The following is a 16,115-nucleotide window of genomic DNA, read 5'->3' as shown; positions in this document are numbered from 1 at the left end:
CATTACAGAGTTGCAAGAACACCTGCACTTGGCTGACTTTCTCTTCTCCTAAGATTCAGGATCAGTCTCAGGCCCTGAGCCTGGCAACCCTATCTCCTATCCAGGCACTGAGCAGACCTGATGCTGCTTAGCTTAATTTATTATTATTTATTATTTATTAGACTTTTATACCGCCCGACTAGCAATAGCTCTCTGGGCGGTGAACACAAGAAATACAATAAAATCACACAATATAATACAACAGAACGTATAAAAATAAAACAATCTAAAATCAGTTACAACACATTTAAAATTAAGTTAACTTAAATTAAAATGCCTCAGAAAAGAGGAAGGTTTTAACTTGGCGCCGAAAGGATAACAATGTCGGCGCCAAGCACACCTCCTCGGGGAGACTATTCCACAGTTCGGGGGCCACCACTGAGAAGGCCCTAGATCTTGTCACCACCCTCCGGGCCTCCCTATGAGTCAGAACCCGGAGGAGGGCCTTCGTAGTAGACCGTAGTGTACGGGCCGGTTAGTATCGGGAGAGGCGTTCCGACAGGTATCGTGGTCCCGCACCATATAAGACTTTATAGGTTAATACCAACACTTTGAATCTGGCCCGGGAGCATATTGGTAGCCAGTGCAGGCGAGCCAGATTGATGCATGTTTGTCCTATAAAGTGTCACATTTTTTCTCTGCTCCCCCCTCCCCACAAATTAATACAGCTTCAAGGCTTCAACCAGTCCTTATATTGCCTAATTTGTGCAGTCCTATACCCAATTTGATTCACCTGCGAGTAAGCTCCATTAAACATAAAGACACTTACTTCTGAGTAGACTTGTATATATTGTACTGTAAGTTATCTACACAATTATTTTTAACAAGTGCGTATTTGGAACTCTGCATTTGTCATGAGGAGGGGGATTTTTTTAATTTGCACAAAAGAACTTCCAGGGAACACCTTCCTCAGAAGATGAAGATGCATCCTGGTTGTTAGGAAGAAAGGAAGGACAGGAAAGAAAACTGGAAGCAGCAGCTCTTTAGGATCTTGGCTGCTTGCTGCTGAAACTTCTGGCTGCCCCTCGCTCACGCCAAAGCTTCAGCTGTGAGGAGGATATTGGCTTTGCTCCTTGCTCTCTCGGCAGCCCTGGTACTTCTGGGCGGCTAGATAGCAGTGGTTGTCTCTCATCTCTCTGCTGGTAAGAGAAGGGAGGGGGGGAGGGGAGGGAGACACCACTGCTCAGAGCTTTGTGTGCCAAATCACATGCAACCCCACCCACTCTCTCTCAGCCAGCAAGCATAGTCTTTTTCACTCAACCACCTCCTGGAGCCTGCCTTGTCAGAAAGCAAACATTTTCCCTTGGAGTGCAAAAAGGTTAAAACACTGCAAATGCAGGAAAGTAACCAGGGAGGGCTACTCCCTCGCACCAAGTGCAAGCACAGTATTAACACACACACCCCGTCATCTCTCACCTTCACAGTCCTTCATGTCCATTCTGCCGCTGCCTCCTTGCCCTCCAGCTCTTTTCTCCCTCCATTCTTCTCCACCACTGTCCATTTTTTAAACCATTTTTTCTCCACTCCACCCCCATCTCGCTCTCCACCTCCTCCCTTGTCGCCTCCTAAACACTCATATTGCACAAGGGAAGAGCAACGCTACTCAGAAGCACGTGATTTTTATCCACGAATCAGAAGAGCAGAATGTTTCACCTGCTCCCCCCCCAGTAACGCCCCAAAATAACTCTGGAAACATTACAAGTACAGCTCAAAAGTAATGAAATTACTCCTATTACAATCAAAATGTAAAGAAATTACCCACTCGTTCCTCAAGAAAGTAATAAATTACAAGTAATTCATTTTTCCTCACAAATTACTTCCAAGCTCTGCTTATTTTCACAACAGACCACAAACCATATACAACATCCACGAACTTGTGAACACCAGCTAAGCAATATCTTTCATTCTGGACATGATGCTCACCCCAGTGTTCCTTTCATTGTCAGTAGTCCTTGTTCTCTGGAAAATGAATATAGAATTGCTCCATTTATAAGATATGCATCCTGACCTTACTTTTACCAAGTCTTTTGTCTCACAACTGCCAGCTCACCAAGCCAAGGGCTTTCCCGTCTAATAGTATTCAGAAATGAAAAGCCACCAGAAATTCCCACTGCTGATCAAAAATAAAAATACTGAGGGCTGTGGTGAAAGACGAACCCAACACTACATGAGTGTTACCTTCAGCTACGTTGATCTGGTTTCTAAGTTGATCTCTCTCTCTCTTTAGTATGTTCAAACCACTTTCCTTTCTCTTTAGCTCCAGTTGGAAGCCATCAGAATGAGACTGTAATTCCTGTGAGAGAATTATTATTGTTATTATTATATTTAAAACTTACCTTTCTCTCAAGAAATACATGGTTCTCTCCCTCTCCATTTTATCCCCGCACCAATTTTGTGAGGTAGGTTAGTCTGAGAGACAGTAGAATATTCCAAATGTAATATTCCAAGGTCACACCATGAGCTTCATGGCCAAGTGGTTGTTGCTTTGGGACAGATGTTGCTGTGAATATAAAACTGTGCTGCCTCCTTGCTTTCATGCCCCTATGATAACTTGCTAAACTGTATATGTATAAACAAAGTGTCATGAGTTTCCAATAAATTATCCTCCAAAAAGTTTTTCTTCTGTATCATTTAAACAAGCAAAGATGTTCAATGGCAAAATACTGGTTTAAATAAGAAATAAGGCAGAAAAGTTAAGATGTTCAAATGCAACTGCTGCTATTATTTTTTACAAAGATCAATAGATAATGCCTTCTCGGTGGTGGCCCCCGAATTATGGAACACCCTTTCTGATGAGGTTCGCCTGGCGCCTACATTACTATCCTTTCGGCGCCAGGTGAAAACCTTCCTCTTTGTCCAGGCATTTTAATATTTTTAATATTTTAATATTTAATATTTTATATCTGGTAATAGTTTGTATTTGTATCTAATGTTTTAACAGACAGTCATATGACACACCTTTTATAATTGGATGATTAGTTGGTTTTTTAGCAGCTTTTAAATTGTTTGTGTTTTATTTTTTATGTACACCGCCCAGAGAGCTTGCTATGGGCGGTATAAAAGTTCAATCAAATAAATAAAATAAAAATAAATAAATAAAATAAATAATGGGAAAAAATACCTGTAGCTTTTGCAGCATGTGTTCTGTTTCAGATGCAATGAGAGGTTGAAGATTAGTGGCTTTTTTAGCTTGTTCACGAGTGATAACAGCAAGTCAAGGACAAAAGGTGGTTTGCAATTAAGTTAAAATAGTAAACTGTCAAACTTAAAACAGAAAATGGTCAAGCTGTTTTCATTCAGACTCCACAAGAAAAATAATTTATTCCAATATTCCTGTTCAAGTATTTTTTTCAATATTTCATTTCTATTAATATTTAATAGATTGGCTTTTAGTTAATTGTACAGGATATAGAAAATTGGCTTCCAGTTCAAGGAAGTAAATATGCTGTTGGAGGTTCTTGATGTACTCAGATTCTATGCTTAAAGATGAATTCTCCATTTCTAAAACCAAACAAAATACTCTTCCTTAATTAGAACCTTTAATTATGAAGCAAATGTATTATTTATTGATTAATTAAAGTATTTATAATCCGCACTTTCATAAAAGTGCATCAAGGCAGCTTACAACATAGAAAAACATTATAAAATAAAAAACCAATTAAAACATCATTAAAAACAATAATAAAAGTATCCACAAATATTGCATTGGTTGGAAGAAAAGAAATTCATGGTAGAAGGCCTGTCTAAAATGTTCAGTTTTCAAGAGATACATGAAAGAAAGAAGGGATGGTTCCTACCAAACCTGTGTCGATAAGCAGTTCTCACAAGGCAGGGCGTGCCACACTAAAGATTTTGCAGACTAGATTGATTTGAGATTTCAGCCTGTTTTATGATATGTTGTGGTATAATTTATTGATACTATTGTAGTTTTTTTATTATTATGTTCTGAATTGTTTTTATCATATTATTTCGTTCTTGCTATGGAAGCCGCTTTGAGGTCACCTGGTGATGAAAAGCTGCATACAAATATACTAAATAAATAAATAATAAATAAATAAAGGCTCGGTCCCTGGTGGAGGCCACCTGAACCTCAGTTGTGAGGAACCACCAAAAGTGCCCCATCAGAAAATCTCAGTGACTGAGATGGAACATAAGGACATCAGGTGGTCCTTTAAGTACTTTGGGCCCAAGTTGCTTAGGACTTTATGAATTAACACAAATACCTTGAACTTGGCCCAGTAGCAAATTGGCAAACAGCGCAGCTCTATCAGCAGCTGGTAACATATTGCCAGTAATCTGCTCCTGTAAGCAGTCTGGCTGCTACATTCTGCACTAGTTGCAGCTTCTAGACCAGATGCAAGGACAGCCCCACATAAAGTGTACTGCAGTAATCGAGTCTTTATGGGTTTTTTTATTCTAAACATCTGTTTTATATAGTCATATTTAATATTCTGTGGCTAGCTTTTCAAACAGCTACCTTGATACAATGCCCTGCATGATCTATGATGCCTGGCTGCAAGTTCTGCATTGTGCTGGCTTCCTCTTATTCCCTTTATCCCATCTGTTTAAATCAATGGGGAAATGCTCACAAGCAGGAGAACTTTGTGCATATCAGAGCACACACTGTCTCAAGAAATTAATTGATCCACTCTTTTCTCTCAAGTTATCAAGCATGGGAGATGTATCCTTATTGTTTAGGAGCAATGTGTATTGTACATAAAGTATACAAATGACATCTAACAGAGTAACTAGACATATAGTTGCAGTATTCCAAGAAAATATTTAAGCTATTCTAAAATATCCAATAGTGTTTTGCAATGAACATACCAATAGAGTCCAACTGCAGCCTAATTAAGTCCATGTTTTCGGATGTAATCTGATTTTATTGCTTTGAGTACAAATTATCTTAATATTTCACAAGTAAAGTTTAAATGAAACCTAGCTTCAAAATGAGAATACACAATATTGCCCATCTAGACATATAACCTTGAAGGAACTACATGTGTGTGATAATCCTCCTTAGATTCAGCTGCTAGTCTATGTGAGTAAATTCTACCAAAAGCAATAAAGCTTTATATCAACATAATGCTCACAGGTAGGAGTAAAGACTCAAGTTTACAGTATATATGTGGGTAAGTATGTATGCTTATAGATAGGCAGATATCTTTTAATATTTGTTTTCATTTCAAAGCTGAAAATGAAGCAGAATAGCACATTAGGGGTTAAATCTGAATGAAGTCAGTGCAGAGAATTAAACAACAAAATGTTTCACAGAGAATTTGTACAGGCATAGCCATGCTATGGGTATATAAGGTACTCTTCGTTCAGGTTACTACAGAATTGGAGGAGGGGGGAGGAGGCAACAACAGAAATACTTTAATACATTAGACAGTTGAAGACCTTGTTGAAAAGCTGCACTGAATTAGAGCTTGTTTTGGCCTCCTTATTACTACAGATCCTCATACCTCATAAAAGCTAGCTGAAATTAGTGTTAAGCCAGCCACTCGCAAAATAATTTAAATAAATAAAAAAACAAGAAAGAATACACCTTCCCTATTATCTTAAACTTAAATTCTCTGAAAGCAGAAGGGAAGTACACTCTGGCTTCCGCCATCTATCAAGGGACCTGCCTCCCAGGGAGAATATCAACAACAGCCCATCTGTCGTCTAGAGAAGGAGCAGCTGCAAGGAGATCATTCCCTTCCTTTCAGGCTGATAGAACGTATGAACACAGGAAGCTGCCTTATACTGAGTCAGACCACCGACCCATCTAGCTCAGTACTGACTGGCAGCAGCTCTACAGGGTTTTAGGCTGGAGTCTCTCTCAGTCCTACCTGGAAATTCAGCAGGCGGTTGTCCTTGGACAGCAGAAGCAAGGGAAAAGGACACTCTGGCCCCATCTATTGGCCAAGGAACAAGAGACACCAACAGTTGTTCAAGCAAGAACACTAGCAAGGCAAGATCAGCCTGGTCTGAACTAGCTATAAATGCTTGTAGCTCACCACTTTGTTCTGGGCTTATTTGTGTGTCGTCTTTTTAGTTTGAAGGCCTGATGGTGGGGTCTGTTTCTCCTTTTTAACAAGGTAAGCCACTTTGGAAGACAATAAAGGTCTGAAAAGCAGGAGAACAATACAGTAAATATTAAAGAAAAGCCACAGCCCCGAAAGCTTTAACTTCTTATGTTAAAAGCGTCTACATTTGGAGAGAAGGTATTGGGGCGGGGGGATTATTTACTATTTATTAAGTAATTTACAATATATCCCGCTTTTGGTAAAGGAGGTGGAAGCAGTGTTCATGATCCTCAGTAGCGTAACTAGCTTTTCATGTGCCCTGTGCAAGGTTTTATTTTTGGGCCCCTTAATTTTTTTGGGGAAAAAATAATAATAAAACAAATACGATATAACAATTGTTTATACATAATTTTCATTTCAGCAAATCCATTTCAGGGGGCCCTTCGTCCTGTGCCTGTGCACCTGTTGCACCTGCCTAGTTACGGCACTGATGATCCTCCTCCATTTTTATTCTCACAACAACCCACTGATGTTCCTGGCCGAGTGTAGTTTTGAACTTCAACCTCCCAGGTTCTTAATTCTGACCCTACTATCTTATACTAGCACAATGGTTTGATTATTCAGCAGAACATATTTGGTTTCCTACAATATTATGCTATCTTTAAACAAGGTAGTTGAAATGAATCCATGCTATGTAGCATGGTACACTGAAAGACTAACAGTGCAATCCTGTACATATCTTCTCAGAAGCAAGTCCCAGAAGCAGTGGAACTTACTCCCAGGAAACTGGTTATAGGACTGCACTATAAAAAGTTTTCCACTGGGATAATCAGGGGTGGAGAAACCATTCAGCCCAAGGGCCACACTCCCTCATGGACAACCATCTGGGGGTCACATGCCAGTGATGGGCAGGACAACAGGTATTTCAACACTTGGTCCAGCCCTATACTTTGCCTACTTTACTACACTGATTCCATTATAATTACTTAAAATGAATTCATGACTTTCTATTAAATACACAAACCACTTTCAAAGATGTTAAAGATTATTTTTATTTGAAACGACTAAGCAATATTTGTTTAATGCCAACCACCATGAAAACAGAAAAATGGGAACTAATTTAAAATGGTGACTTATCAGGGTTTGTTTCCTCTTAGCATGTTAAAGTATTATACAAATTCCATTGATTCAAAACTCTTTCCACTATGGCAATGAAATTATATTCATGCATATAAGAAAAGGCTTTCCTTTCTTCATTCCAAAGAGTTTCAGCCCAGCACTGACCCAATGACAGACCCTATGACTGTACATCTGTTAAACCTTTAAGACTGATGACAGGCAGTGTTGGCCAGGTGCAGCTTTTGTTACAACACTGCAGCCGCAATAAGCGAATTTATGAAAAATGCCCAAAATCTGGATTAAAGAGCAGAATGGAATTTGCCTTTCCCCTTCGCCACCTGCAAGGACTGAAGGGCCTTTTGTCACATTCAGCCGAGTGAACCCGGTTCAAACAGAGGAAAGTAAATGGAGAGTCCGCAGAAAGGCAATTTCGGGCACCTGAGAAGAATGCAACGGAAAGCCCTAAACGATCCTACTTCTCAGACGCGAGGTAGCTGAGCAGCGATGTAACAACTATAGCATTCCTGGAGGCTCTCGTTGTCATGGCAACCCAGCGTCTGGAAACAGCCCCCAGACTTCCTTGCAAGCCGGAAGGGGAGCAGCAATCAGGAAAGCGGAATCTGGATTGGCCTGTTGCCTCATGCGGTGGGCATGCTTTTGGAAAGGAGCGGCGCGGATTGGAACAATGCGGTCAACCAAGCACCCCATTGGTGCATCGGCTACGAAAGCAGTATACTACATTTCTCCCATGGTAACCGTTATCTCCAAGGCTGTCTTTCACTTCTTTAAGACAAAACAGGGGTCGGCTACAAATCAGCCTGAAAATTCTGGCCCCCTAAATCTAGATGGGAGTAGGAGTAGGCAAATACATTAAACCCGGCTTACCGTATCCCTCAGCTTAGGATGCACATAACAAACTTCCTCTCCCCACATGGCAATAAAAATATTTCAGAGGAAAAGTAAACGCAAAAAGAGTAGAGCACGCAAAAGCCTATCTCCCAAAAATCAACAATGTTCTGATATGGGAACCTGGCAATGAAGAAAAGCTGAAGGAAGACTATAGGTGAGTACATAACATGCAAGGGAAAAGGCGTCGGAAGGCGGAATAGAAACTAAATATTTACTTATTTTCTTACATTTATATCCCGCCTTTCTTTTATCAAGAAACCCAAAGCAGCATACATGTGATTCTCAGATGATTTCATGCGCCTTCAGACCATACCCTGGGAATTGGATGATATTTGGGGCAAGGTTCCTAATTGCTAGCTGGTCAGAAGAGAAACTGCAGTGTGGGCTGGAGGCTAAAGATGTGAGCGAAATGGACTGCCTTTCAAGTCGATCCTGACTTATGGCGACCCTATAAATAGGGTGTTCATGGTAAGAGGTATTCAGAGGGGGGTTACCATTGCCTCCCTCATAGAAACATGATTCTTCCCCTCCCTAATTTATCTTCACAACAGCCCTGTGAGGTAGGTTGGGCTGGTGACTAGCCCAAAATCACACAGTGAGCTTCATGCCCAAGCAGGGATTTGAACCCTGGTCTCCCAGGTTCCAGTCCAACACTCGATATATTTAGGGCAGGGCATAGAGACATAAGCTGGCCTGGGTATACTTACACCTGCCTTTGTGTAGTAACTGTAAAGGCAAGAAGTTTTTTTAACATGATAAAATAATTTTAAAATGATGCTTATACTTTAAAATATTTATAAGCTGCTTCTCCAGACAAAGCTTGTCCAAAGAGGCTTACAAATAATAAAAACTATTATATATAGATATAGATATTATATATAGATATAGATATATTATATTATTATATTATATATATATATATATTATATATATATATATATTGCAACAGATTCACAAAATAAAATCATAACAATATTCCAGCTTCCATCCAGTGATCGGGATATAAAATTATTCAGCAAAGACCACACAACATAAATGAGTATAAGAAAGGCCTTCCAAAAAGCCTGATGAGTACCTGATTGCCAAAGCTCTACTAGATGGGAGCTCTAAGGATGTGGCGCCGCCACAGAAAAGCCCCACCCCCATCATCACCCACCTTACAAATCTAGGTGGTAGATACCCAAAGAATGAGATTTCAGTGTATGGGCAAGATGGTGCAGGCAGATAGGTTGGCTTACAGCTTTCAAGTTTAAAACCAGTGTTAAATTGGGCCCAAAAATTTCATAGGATCATAGAATAGTAGAGTTGGAAGGGGCCTATAAGACCATCAAGTCCAACCCCCTGCTCAATGCAGCAATCCAAATCAAAGCATTACCGACAGATGGCTGTCCAGCTGCATCTTGAATGCCTCCAGTGTCAGAGAGCCCACTACCTCTCTAGGTAATTGATTTCATTGTTGTATGGCTCTAACAGTTAGGAAGTTGTTCTGATGTCCAGTCGAAATCTGGCTTCCTGCAACTTGCCCATTATTCCATGTCCTGCACTCTGGGATGATTGGGAAGAGATCGTAGCCCTTTTCTATGTGACAACCTTTCAATTACTTGAAGAGTGCTATCATATCTCCCCTCAGTCTTCTCTTCTCCAGGCTAAACATGCCCAGTTCTTTCAGTCTCTCCTCATAAGGCTTTGTTTCCAGTCTCCTGATCATCCTTGTTGCTCTGCTCTGAACCTGTTCCAGTTTGTCTGCATCCTTCTTGAAGTGCGGAGACCAGAACTGGATGCAGTATTCAAGACAAGGACTAACCAGTGCTGAATAGAGGGGAACTAATACTTCACATGATTTGGAAACTATACTTCTGTTAATGCAGCCTAATATAACATTTGCCTTTTTTGCAGCCACATCACACTGTTGGCCCATATTCAGCTTGTGATCAACGACAATTCCAAGATCCTTCTCACATGTTGTATTGTATCCCCATCTTACAACTCTGCATTTGGTTTCTTTTATATATTATGTCCACAACATTCCCAGTCTACAAGGGAGGTTACCCGGTCAAAAAATGAGATAAGATTAGTTTTGCAGGATCTGTTCTTCATAAATCCATGTTGGCTCCTAGTAATCGCTGCATTGTTTTCAAGGTGCTTACAGATTGATTGCTTTATAATCTGCTCCAGAGTTTTTTCCAGGGATTGATGTTAGGCTGACTGGTCTGTAGTTCCCTGGTTCCACCTTTTTGGCCCTTTTGAAGATAGGGACATTAGCTCTCCTCCAGTCATCCGGCACTTCACCAGTCCTCCATGATTTCGCAAAGATAATAGACAGCGGTTCTGAAAGTTCTTCAGCCAGTTCCTTCAATACTCTAGGATGCAGTTTATCGGGCCCTGCCGATTTGAACTCGTTCAAAGTGATAAGGTATTCCTTGACCGTTTCTCTATCAGTCTCAAGCTCCAACCCTGCCCCTTCTACTTCATGATTCCCGGGAGGGTCACAGACCGTTTTTTGGGAGAAGACTGAGCCAAAGTAGGAATTGAGGACTTCTGTCTTGTCTTCTGTTATCATTCTGCCATCTTCACTGGGTAGCTGTGCCACCATTTCTTTTCTCTGTCTTTTACTATGAACATACCTGAAGAAAGCTTTTTTGTTGCTTTTAGCATCCCTCGCTAACCTCAGCTCATTCTCAGCTTTAGCCTTCCTGACGCCATCCCTGAAATTCCGTGATACCTGCCTATACTCTTTCTTTGTGGCCTGGCCTTCTTTCCACTTCCTGTATGTGTCCTTTTTTGTTTTCAGGTCATATCTAAGCTTTTTGTGAAGCCACATTGGCTTCTTCTGCTGTTTCCCCCCTTTTTTCCTTGTTGGAATTGCTTGCCATTGCGCTTTTAGAATTTCCTTTTTTAGAAACTCCCACCCATCTTGGACTCCTTTTCTCATTAGGGTCGCTTGCCATGGAACCATATTTACAATTGTTCTGAGTTTATTAAAATCAGCTTTCCTGAAGTCCAGGGTGTATGTATGAATACTCTCAGCTTTGGCTTCTGTTAAAATCAAGAATTCTAGTATGGTCCCCGCGAGTTCTCGTAACTGTCACTTCATCCACCAAATCATCTCTATTGGTTAGAATCAAGTCCAGGATAGCTGATCCTCTGGTTGCTTCCTCCACTTTCTGTAGGATAAAGTTATCTCCAACACAAGTCAGAAATTTCTTGGGGGGGCCGTGTTTGGCAGAATGTCTCCCAACAGATATTGGGATAATTGAAATCCCCCATTACTGCTACATCATGCCTCCTAACATTTATTTATTTATTAAATTTATATCCCACCCTTCCTCCCAGAAGGGGAAGCCAGGGTAGCTGATAGAATACAGGTGTTATGAAGCTTCTGTACACCCATAGCAGTCACATTTTGAACCAACGGAAGTTTCCAGACTGTCTTTAAAGCCAGCTCCGCATATGCTTAAGATGAGCTTTTATTTACTTCCATTTATAAGGTCACCCTTCATCATACTGATGCAATGACATGTTACACAAAATACTAAGAGAAATACAAAATAGGTCAGGACTCAGCACCAGCCATGTAAACCAATTTCCATACAAACTATTACAAAACATAATACAACCAATTAAATTCAGTTTAAAATACATAAGGCAGCAGATGGTGAATTCTAACAATATCATCTCTAGCCACTTCACCTGAGCTCCTCCAAAATTACAAGTACAAAGGTGTGTCTTCAACTAGCAGCGAAACTCAAGTGAAGTCTACACCAGATGTGTCTCTGAGGAAAAAAGCATTCCAGAAGTTGCCTAGCACTACAGAGAAAGGCCTCTCTCACTTCAGGCCTTTTCTTACATCACCTTTCTTACACCATGCACCGCCCCTGGAACAATGAGAAGACCCTCTCTTACAGATCTGAAAAACATGGGCATGTTGATAGGGAGAAAGGTGATCCTTCAGTATATGGCCCTTGCTGTTTAAGGCTTTTGTTGTTGTTAAGGTTAGTAGCACATCCTTGTTTTCAAGCAATTCTTCACCTTCATTTACTGTTCTTCCTGGATTCCCATTTCTTCATCAGCTGCTTACTCAGCTTTTTAAAAATTATTATTCTGCCACCTTGGCTCTGGCCTTTTATGGGCTAGTGGTCTAGGGGACCCTCCTCTTTAGATAGCAGTTACTTCCCCTACTTCCAGGGCCGGTGCTAGCACAGAGTGAACTCAGGCACTGGCAGACAGCCTCAAAGTGTGAGGAACTCTCCAGGGGCGGGGCCAATCCAGCTGCCCTGCAACCTGCAGATTGCTGTTCTCCTCAAATGGATGGTTTGGGTTGTACAGAAGGCTCCCAGTGTATCTTCAATAAGAGTGACTCACCTGCTCAGCGGCTGCCAGGCTGGGATAAAGTTATTCATGCATGCATGGTAGTTTTATCCTGAGCTGCCAGCACATATGTGAGCTGCTCCTATTCAAGATAATTTACACCCCCATGACTTCCCTCCAAACAAAGAGGGGAAAACATTGGAAAAACAGCCTGCCCAGGAGCAGATGGTAAGTTGGCAATGGGGCTTCTTGGTGGATTGCGCTCCTTATTCTTGACAAGGGCTAGGGTGGGAATCAGCTATGGATCTCCTCTGTCCTGACTGAGCAACAGACTTCTATGTTGCCAATCCAACAGATGCATATTAAAAAGAGGGTGAGAGCAACTATTACTTGTGCTGCCTTGTAAAATGCCTGGATATTGGAGTCAGGAGTAGGCACATTATTTCAGTTCTTCCTTTAGAGGCTTAAGTTTTGGTGCAGCCTCAAGGGCTGGGAAGCCCACACAGCTCTCAGTATCTCTATGCGCTGCTGTAAACCTTTCTTGCACCGCACCTTCTCCATTTCAGAGAATGCCTAGCTTATCCCATTACAGGTGCTGCTGCATGATCATGGAAGTATGTTCATTCATTAATCAAGGTGTCCCCCACAAAAAAAATCTGGTTGCTTGTCTCCCATCCCTTTTTTAAGAACATAAGAAGAGCCTGCTGGATCAGACCAATGGCCCATCTAGTCCAGCATCCTGTTCTCACAGTGGCCAACCAGGTGCCTGGGGGAAGCCCGCAAGCAAGACCCGAGTGCAAGAACACTCTCCCCTCCTGAGGCTTCTGGCAACTGGTTTTCAGAAGCATGCTGCCTCTGACTAGGGTGGCCAAGCACAGCCATCATGGCTAATTGCCATTGATAGCCCTGTCCTCCATGAATTTGTCTAATCTTCTTTTAAAGCCATCCAAGCTGGTGGCCATTACTGCGTCTTGTGGGAGCAAATTCCATAGTTTAACTATGTGCTGAGTAAAGTAGTACTTTGTCTGTCCTGAATATTCCAACGTTCAGCTTCTTTGAATGTCTATGAGTTCTAGTATTATGAGAGGAAAAAAAACTTTTCTCTATCCACTTTCTCAGTGCCATGAATAATTTTATACACTTCTATCATGTCTCCTCTGACCCGCCTTTTCTCTAAACTAAAAAGCCCCAAATGCTGCAACCTTTCCTCGTAAGGGAGTCGCTCCATCCCCTTGATCATTCTGGTTGCCCTCTTCTGAACCTTTTCCAACTCTATAATATCCTTTTTGAGATGAGGCGACCAGAACTGTACACAGTATTCCAAATGCAGCCACACTATAGATTTATACAACGGCATTATGATATCGGCTGTTTTATTTTCAATACCTTTCCTAATTATCCCTAGCATGGAATTTGCCTTTTTCACAGCTGCCGCACACTGGGTTGACATTTTCATTGTGCTGTCCACTACAACCCCGAGGTCTGTCTCCTGGTCGGTCACTGCCAGTTCAGACCCCATGAGCGTATATGTGAAATTCAGATTTTTTGCTCCAATATGCATAATTTTACACTTGTTTATATTGAATTGCATTTGCCATTTTTCTGCCCATTCACTCAGTTTGGAGAGGTCTTTTAGGAGCTCTTTGCAATCCCTTTTTGTTTTAACAACCCTGAACAATTTAGTATAGTCAGCAAACTATACTAAATTCATTTAGCTTCTCCACAATCTCATCATTCTTTAATACACCTTTGACTCCCTTATCATCCAAGGATCCAATTGCCTCACTAGATGGTCTCCTGCTTTGAATGTATTTATAGAATTTTTTTTGGTTGGTTTTTATGTTCTTAGCGATGTGCTCCTCAAATTCTTTTTTTAGCATCCCTTATTGTCTTCTTGCATTTCTTTTGCCAGAGTTTGTGTTCTTTTTTATTTTCTTCCATTTTCTGAAGGAAGACTTTTTGCCTCTTAAGAGCTTCCTTGACTTTGCTCGTTAACCATGCTGGCATCTTCTTGGCCCTGGCGGTACCTTTTCTGATCTGCGGTATGCACTCCAGTTGAGCTTCTAATATAGCGTTTTTAAACAACTTCCAAGCATTTTCGAGTGATGTGACCCTCTTGGCTTTGTTTTTCAGCTTTCTTTTTACCAAGCCCCTCATTTTTGTGAAGTTTCCTCTTTTGAAGTTAAATGTGACAGTGTTGGATTTTCTTGGCAATTTGCCATTTACATGTATGTTTAATTTAATAGCACTATGGTCACTGCTCCCAATCGGTTCAACAACACATCTCGCACCAGGTCCCAGTCCCCACTGAAGATTACGTCCAGAGCTGTCGTCCCTCTGGTCGGTTCCATGACCAACTGGTCTAGGGCATAGTCATTTAGAATATCTAGAAATTTTGCTTCTTTGTTGTGACTGGAACACATATGTGGTCAGTCTATGTCCGGGTAGTTGAAGTCACCCATTACTACTACATTTCCTAGTTTGGATGCTTCCTCAATTTCATATTTCAACTCCAGGTCTCCCTGAGCATTTTGATCAGGGGGACGATAGATCGTTCCCAGTATTAAATCCCTCCTGGGGCATGGTATCACCACCCACAACGATTCTGTGGAGGAGTCCCCCTCTTATGGGGTTTCAAGCTTAATGGATTCAATGCCTTCTTTCACGTGTAGAGCAACACCACCACCAATATGTCCTTCCCTGTCCTTCCGATATAGTTTATATCCAGGGATAACCGTATCCCACAGGTTTTCTCCATTCCACCAGGTCTCTGTTATGCTCACTATATCAATGCTCTCCTCTAAGACCAAGCACTCCAGTTCTCCCATCTTGGTTCGGAGGCTCCTAGCATTAGCGTACAGGCACTTGTAAGCAGTGTCTCTCTTCAAGTGTCTTTGGCACTTGTGGTTTGGCCTGTGGTAATTTTGCCCTTCTGAATTGATATCCTGTACCCCTGCTCTCACAATGCCTACTTCTAGGTCTACCCCTTTTTAAAAATAAATGAACTGAAACCACATCAAATCTGCCTGCTAGTGTCCAGTGGCAACTTCTACCCTGTGTCCTTTTTCCTCTCCCTTTGGAGATGAAGGGAAAGTCCAACTTGATATTTTCTTCTTCCCTCCTCCTCTATCCACCCCCCATGTTATTCTAGAAAACCCCTATCTCCCTATTCTTGAGTTTTGGTATTCAACATGAGAAGGATTTGCAGATGCCAATCTACCTTAGCTTATATCATACCCCTCTTCCCAAAGGAGCCCAGGGTGGCAGGTAAGTGTACATAAGATTGCAGATTAAGTTACACTGTTGACAAAAATATTAAAAAGACACCTCATGGAATATTAAAATTTATGTTTTCCATGACAATAAGGGGTTGTCACATTGGTCAAAGTTTATTTTCTTGTCAAGGGGAGGAGCCAAGATGAAGGGATGTAACTTTAGAAGAAAAGAGTGGGGCCAAGGGGCCCTCAGATATCCTGTGCCCAGAGCCCTCACAAAACCTTTGGTAAGTCAGCCCTGCTCTTTTGGTTAAGAAGTCCAGGATAGCACTCAGCAGAATTAGCAAGATGGCCCTAAAGTTCTGTTCTGAGTGACCCACTGCTTGGCTTCCCATCCTTGTAAGATCTCTTACAGTCTGCTGCAGATTGCCATAGTATATTGTAGCAAATAAATCAAGTCTCAAACCATTTTTATAAAGAATCAAATATTTCTCTTGATAGAGTTTCTCCAAAA

General features: G+C 41.3%; 1 protein-coding gene across 5 annotated transcripts in view; it reads right to left on the bottom strand.

Moving 5' to 3' along the window:
* LOC133383302 (FK506-binding protein 15-like) overlaps positions 1 to 8,375 on the bottom strand; it is a 38,531-nt gene extending 30,156 nt beyond the window's left edge. For 2 of the 5 annotated variants that reach the window (XM_061623753.1, XM_061623748.1), the window contains exons 1-5: positions 7,608 to 7,743; positions 6,042 to 6,150; positions 3,450 to 3,540; positions 3,161 to 3,239; positions 2,218 to 2,332 (exon numbers count right to left, since the gene is read on the bottom strand). In XM_061623753.1, coding sequence (XP_061479737.1) covers positions 2,218 to 2,332; positions 3,161 to 3,239; positions 3,450 to 3,538 — 283 coding nt within the window. In that variant the 5' untranslated portion in view covers positions 3,539 to 3,540; positions 6,042 to 6,150; positions 7,608 to 7,743. Of the gene's footprint in view, positions 1 to 2,217; positions 2,333 to 3,160; positions 3,240 to 3,449; positions 3,541 to 5,873; positions 5,940 to 6,041; positions 6,151 to 7,507; positions 7,584 to 7,607; positions 7,744 to 8,305 lie in introns of those variants that run through there. The other 3 variants (XM_061623750.1, XM_061623752.1, XM_061623751.1) reach the window with 3 other exon arrangements.
* Between the last annotated feature and the right edge of the window lie 7,740 nt (positions 8,376 to 16,115).

This window comes from Rhineura floridana, chromosome 4 (genome assembly GCF_030035675.1).
Source record: "Rhineura floridana isolate rRhiFlo1 chromosome 4, rRhiFlo1.hap2, whole genome shotgun sequence".
NCBI lineage: Eukaryota > Metazoa > Chordata > Lepidosauria > Squamata > Rhineuridae > Rhineura > Rhineura floridana.
Note: the sequence above shows the minus strand (reverse complement) of the source record. Positions and strands in the feature narration are given on the sequence as shown.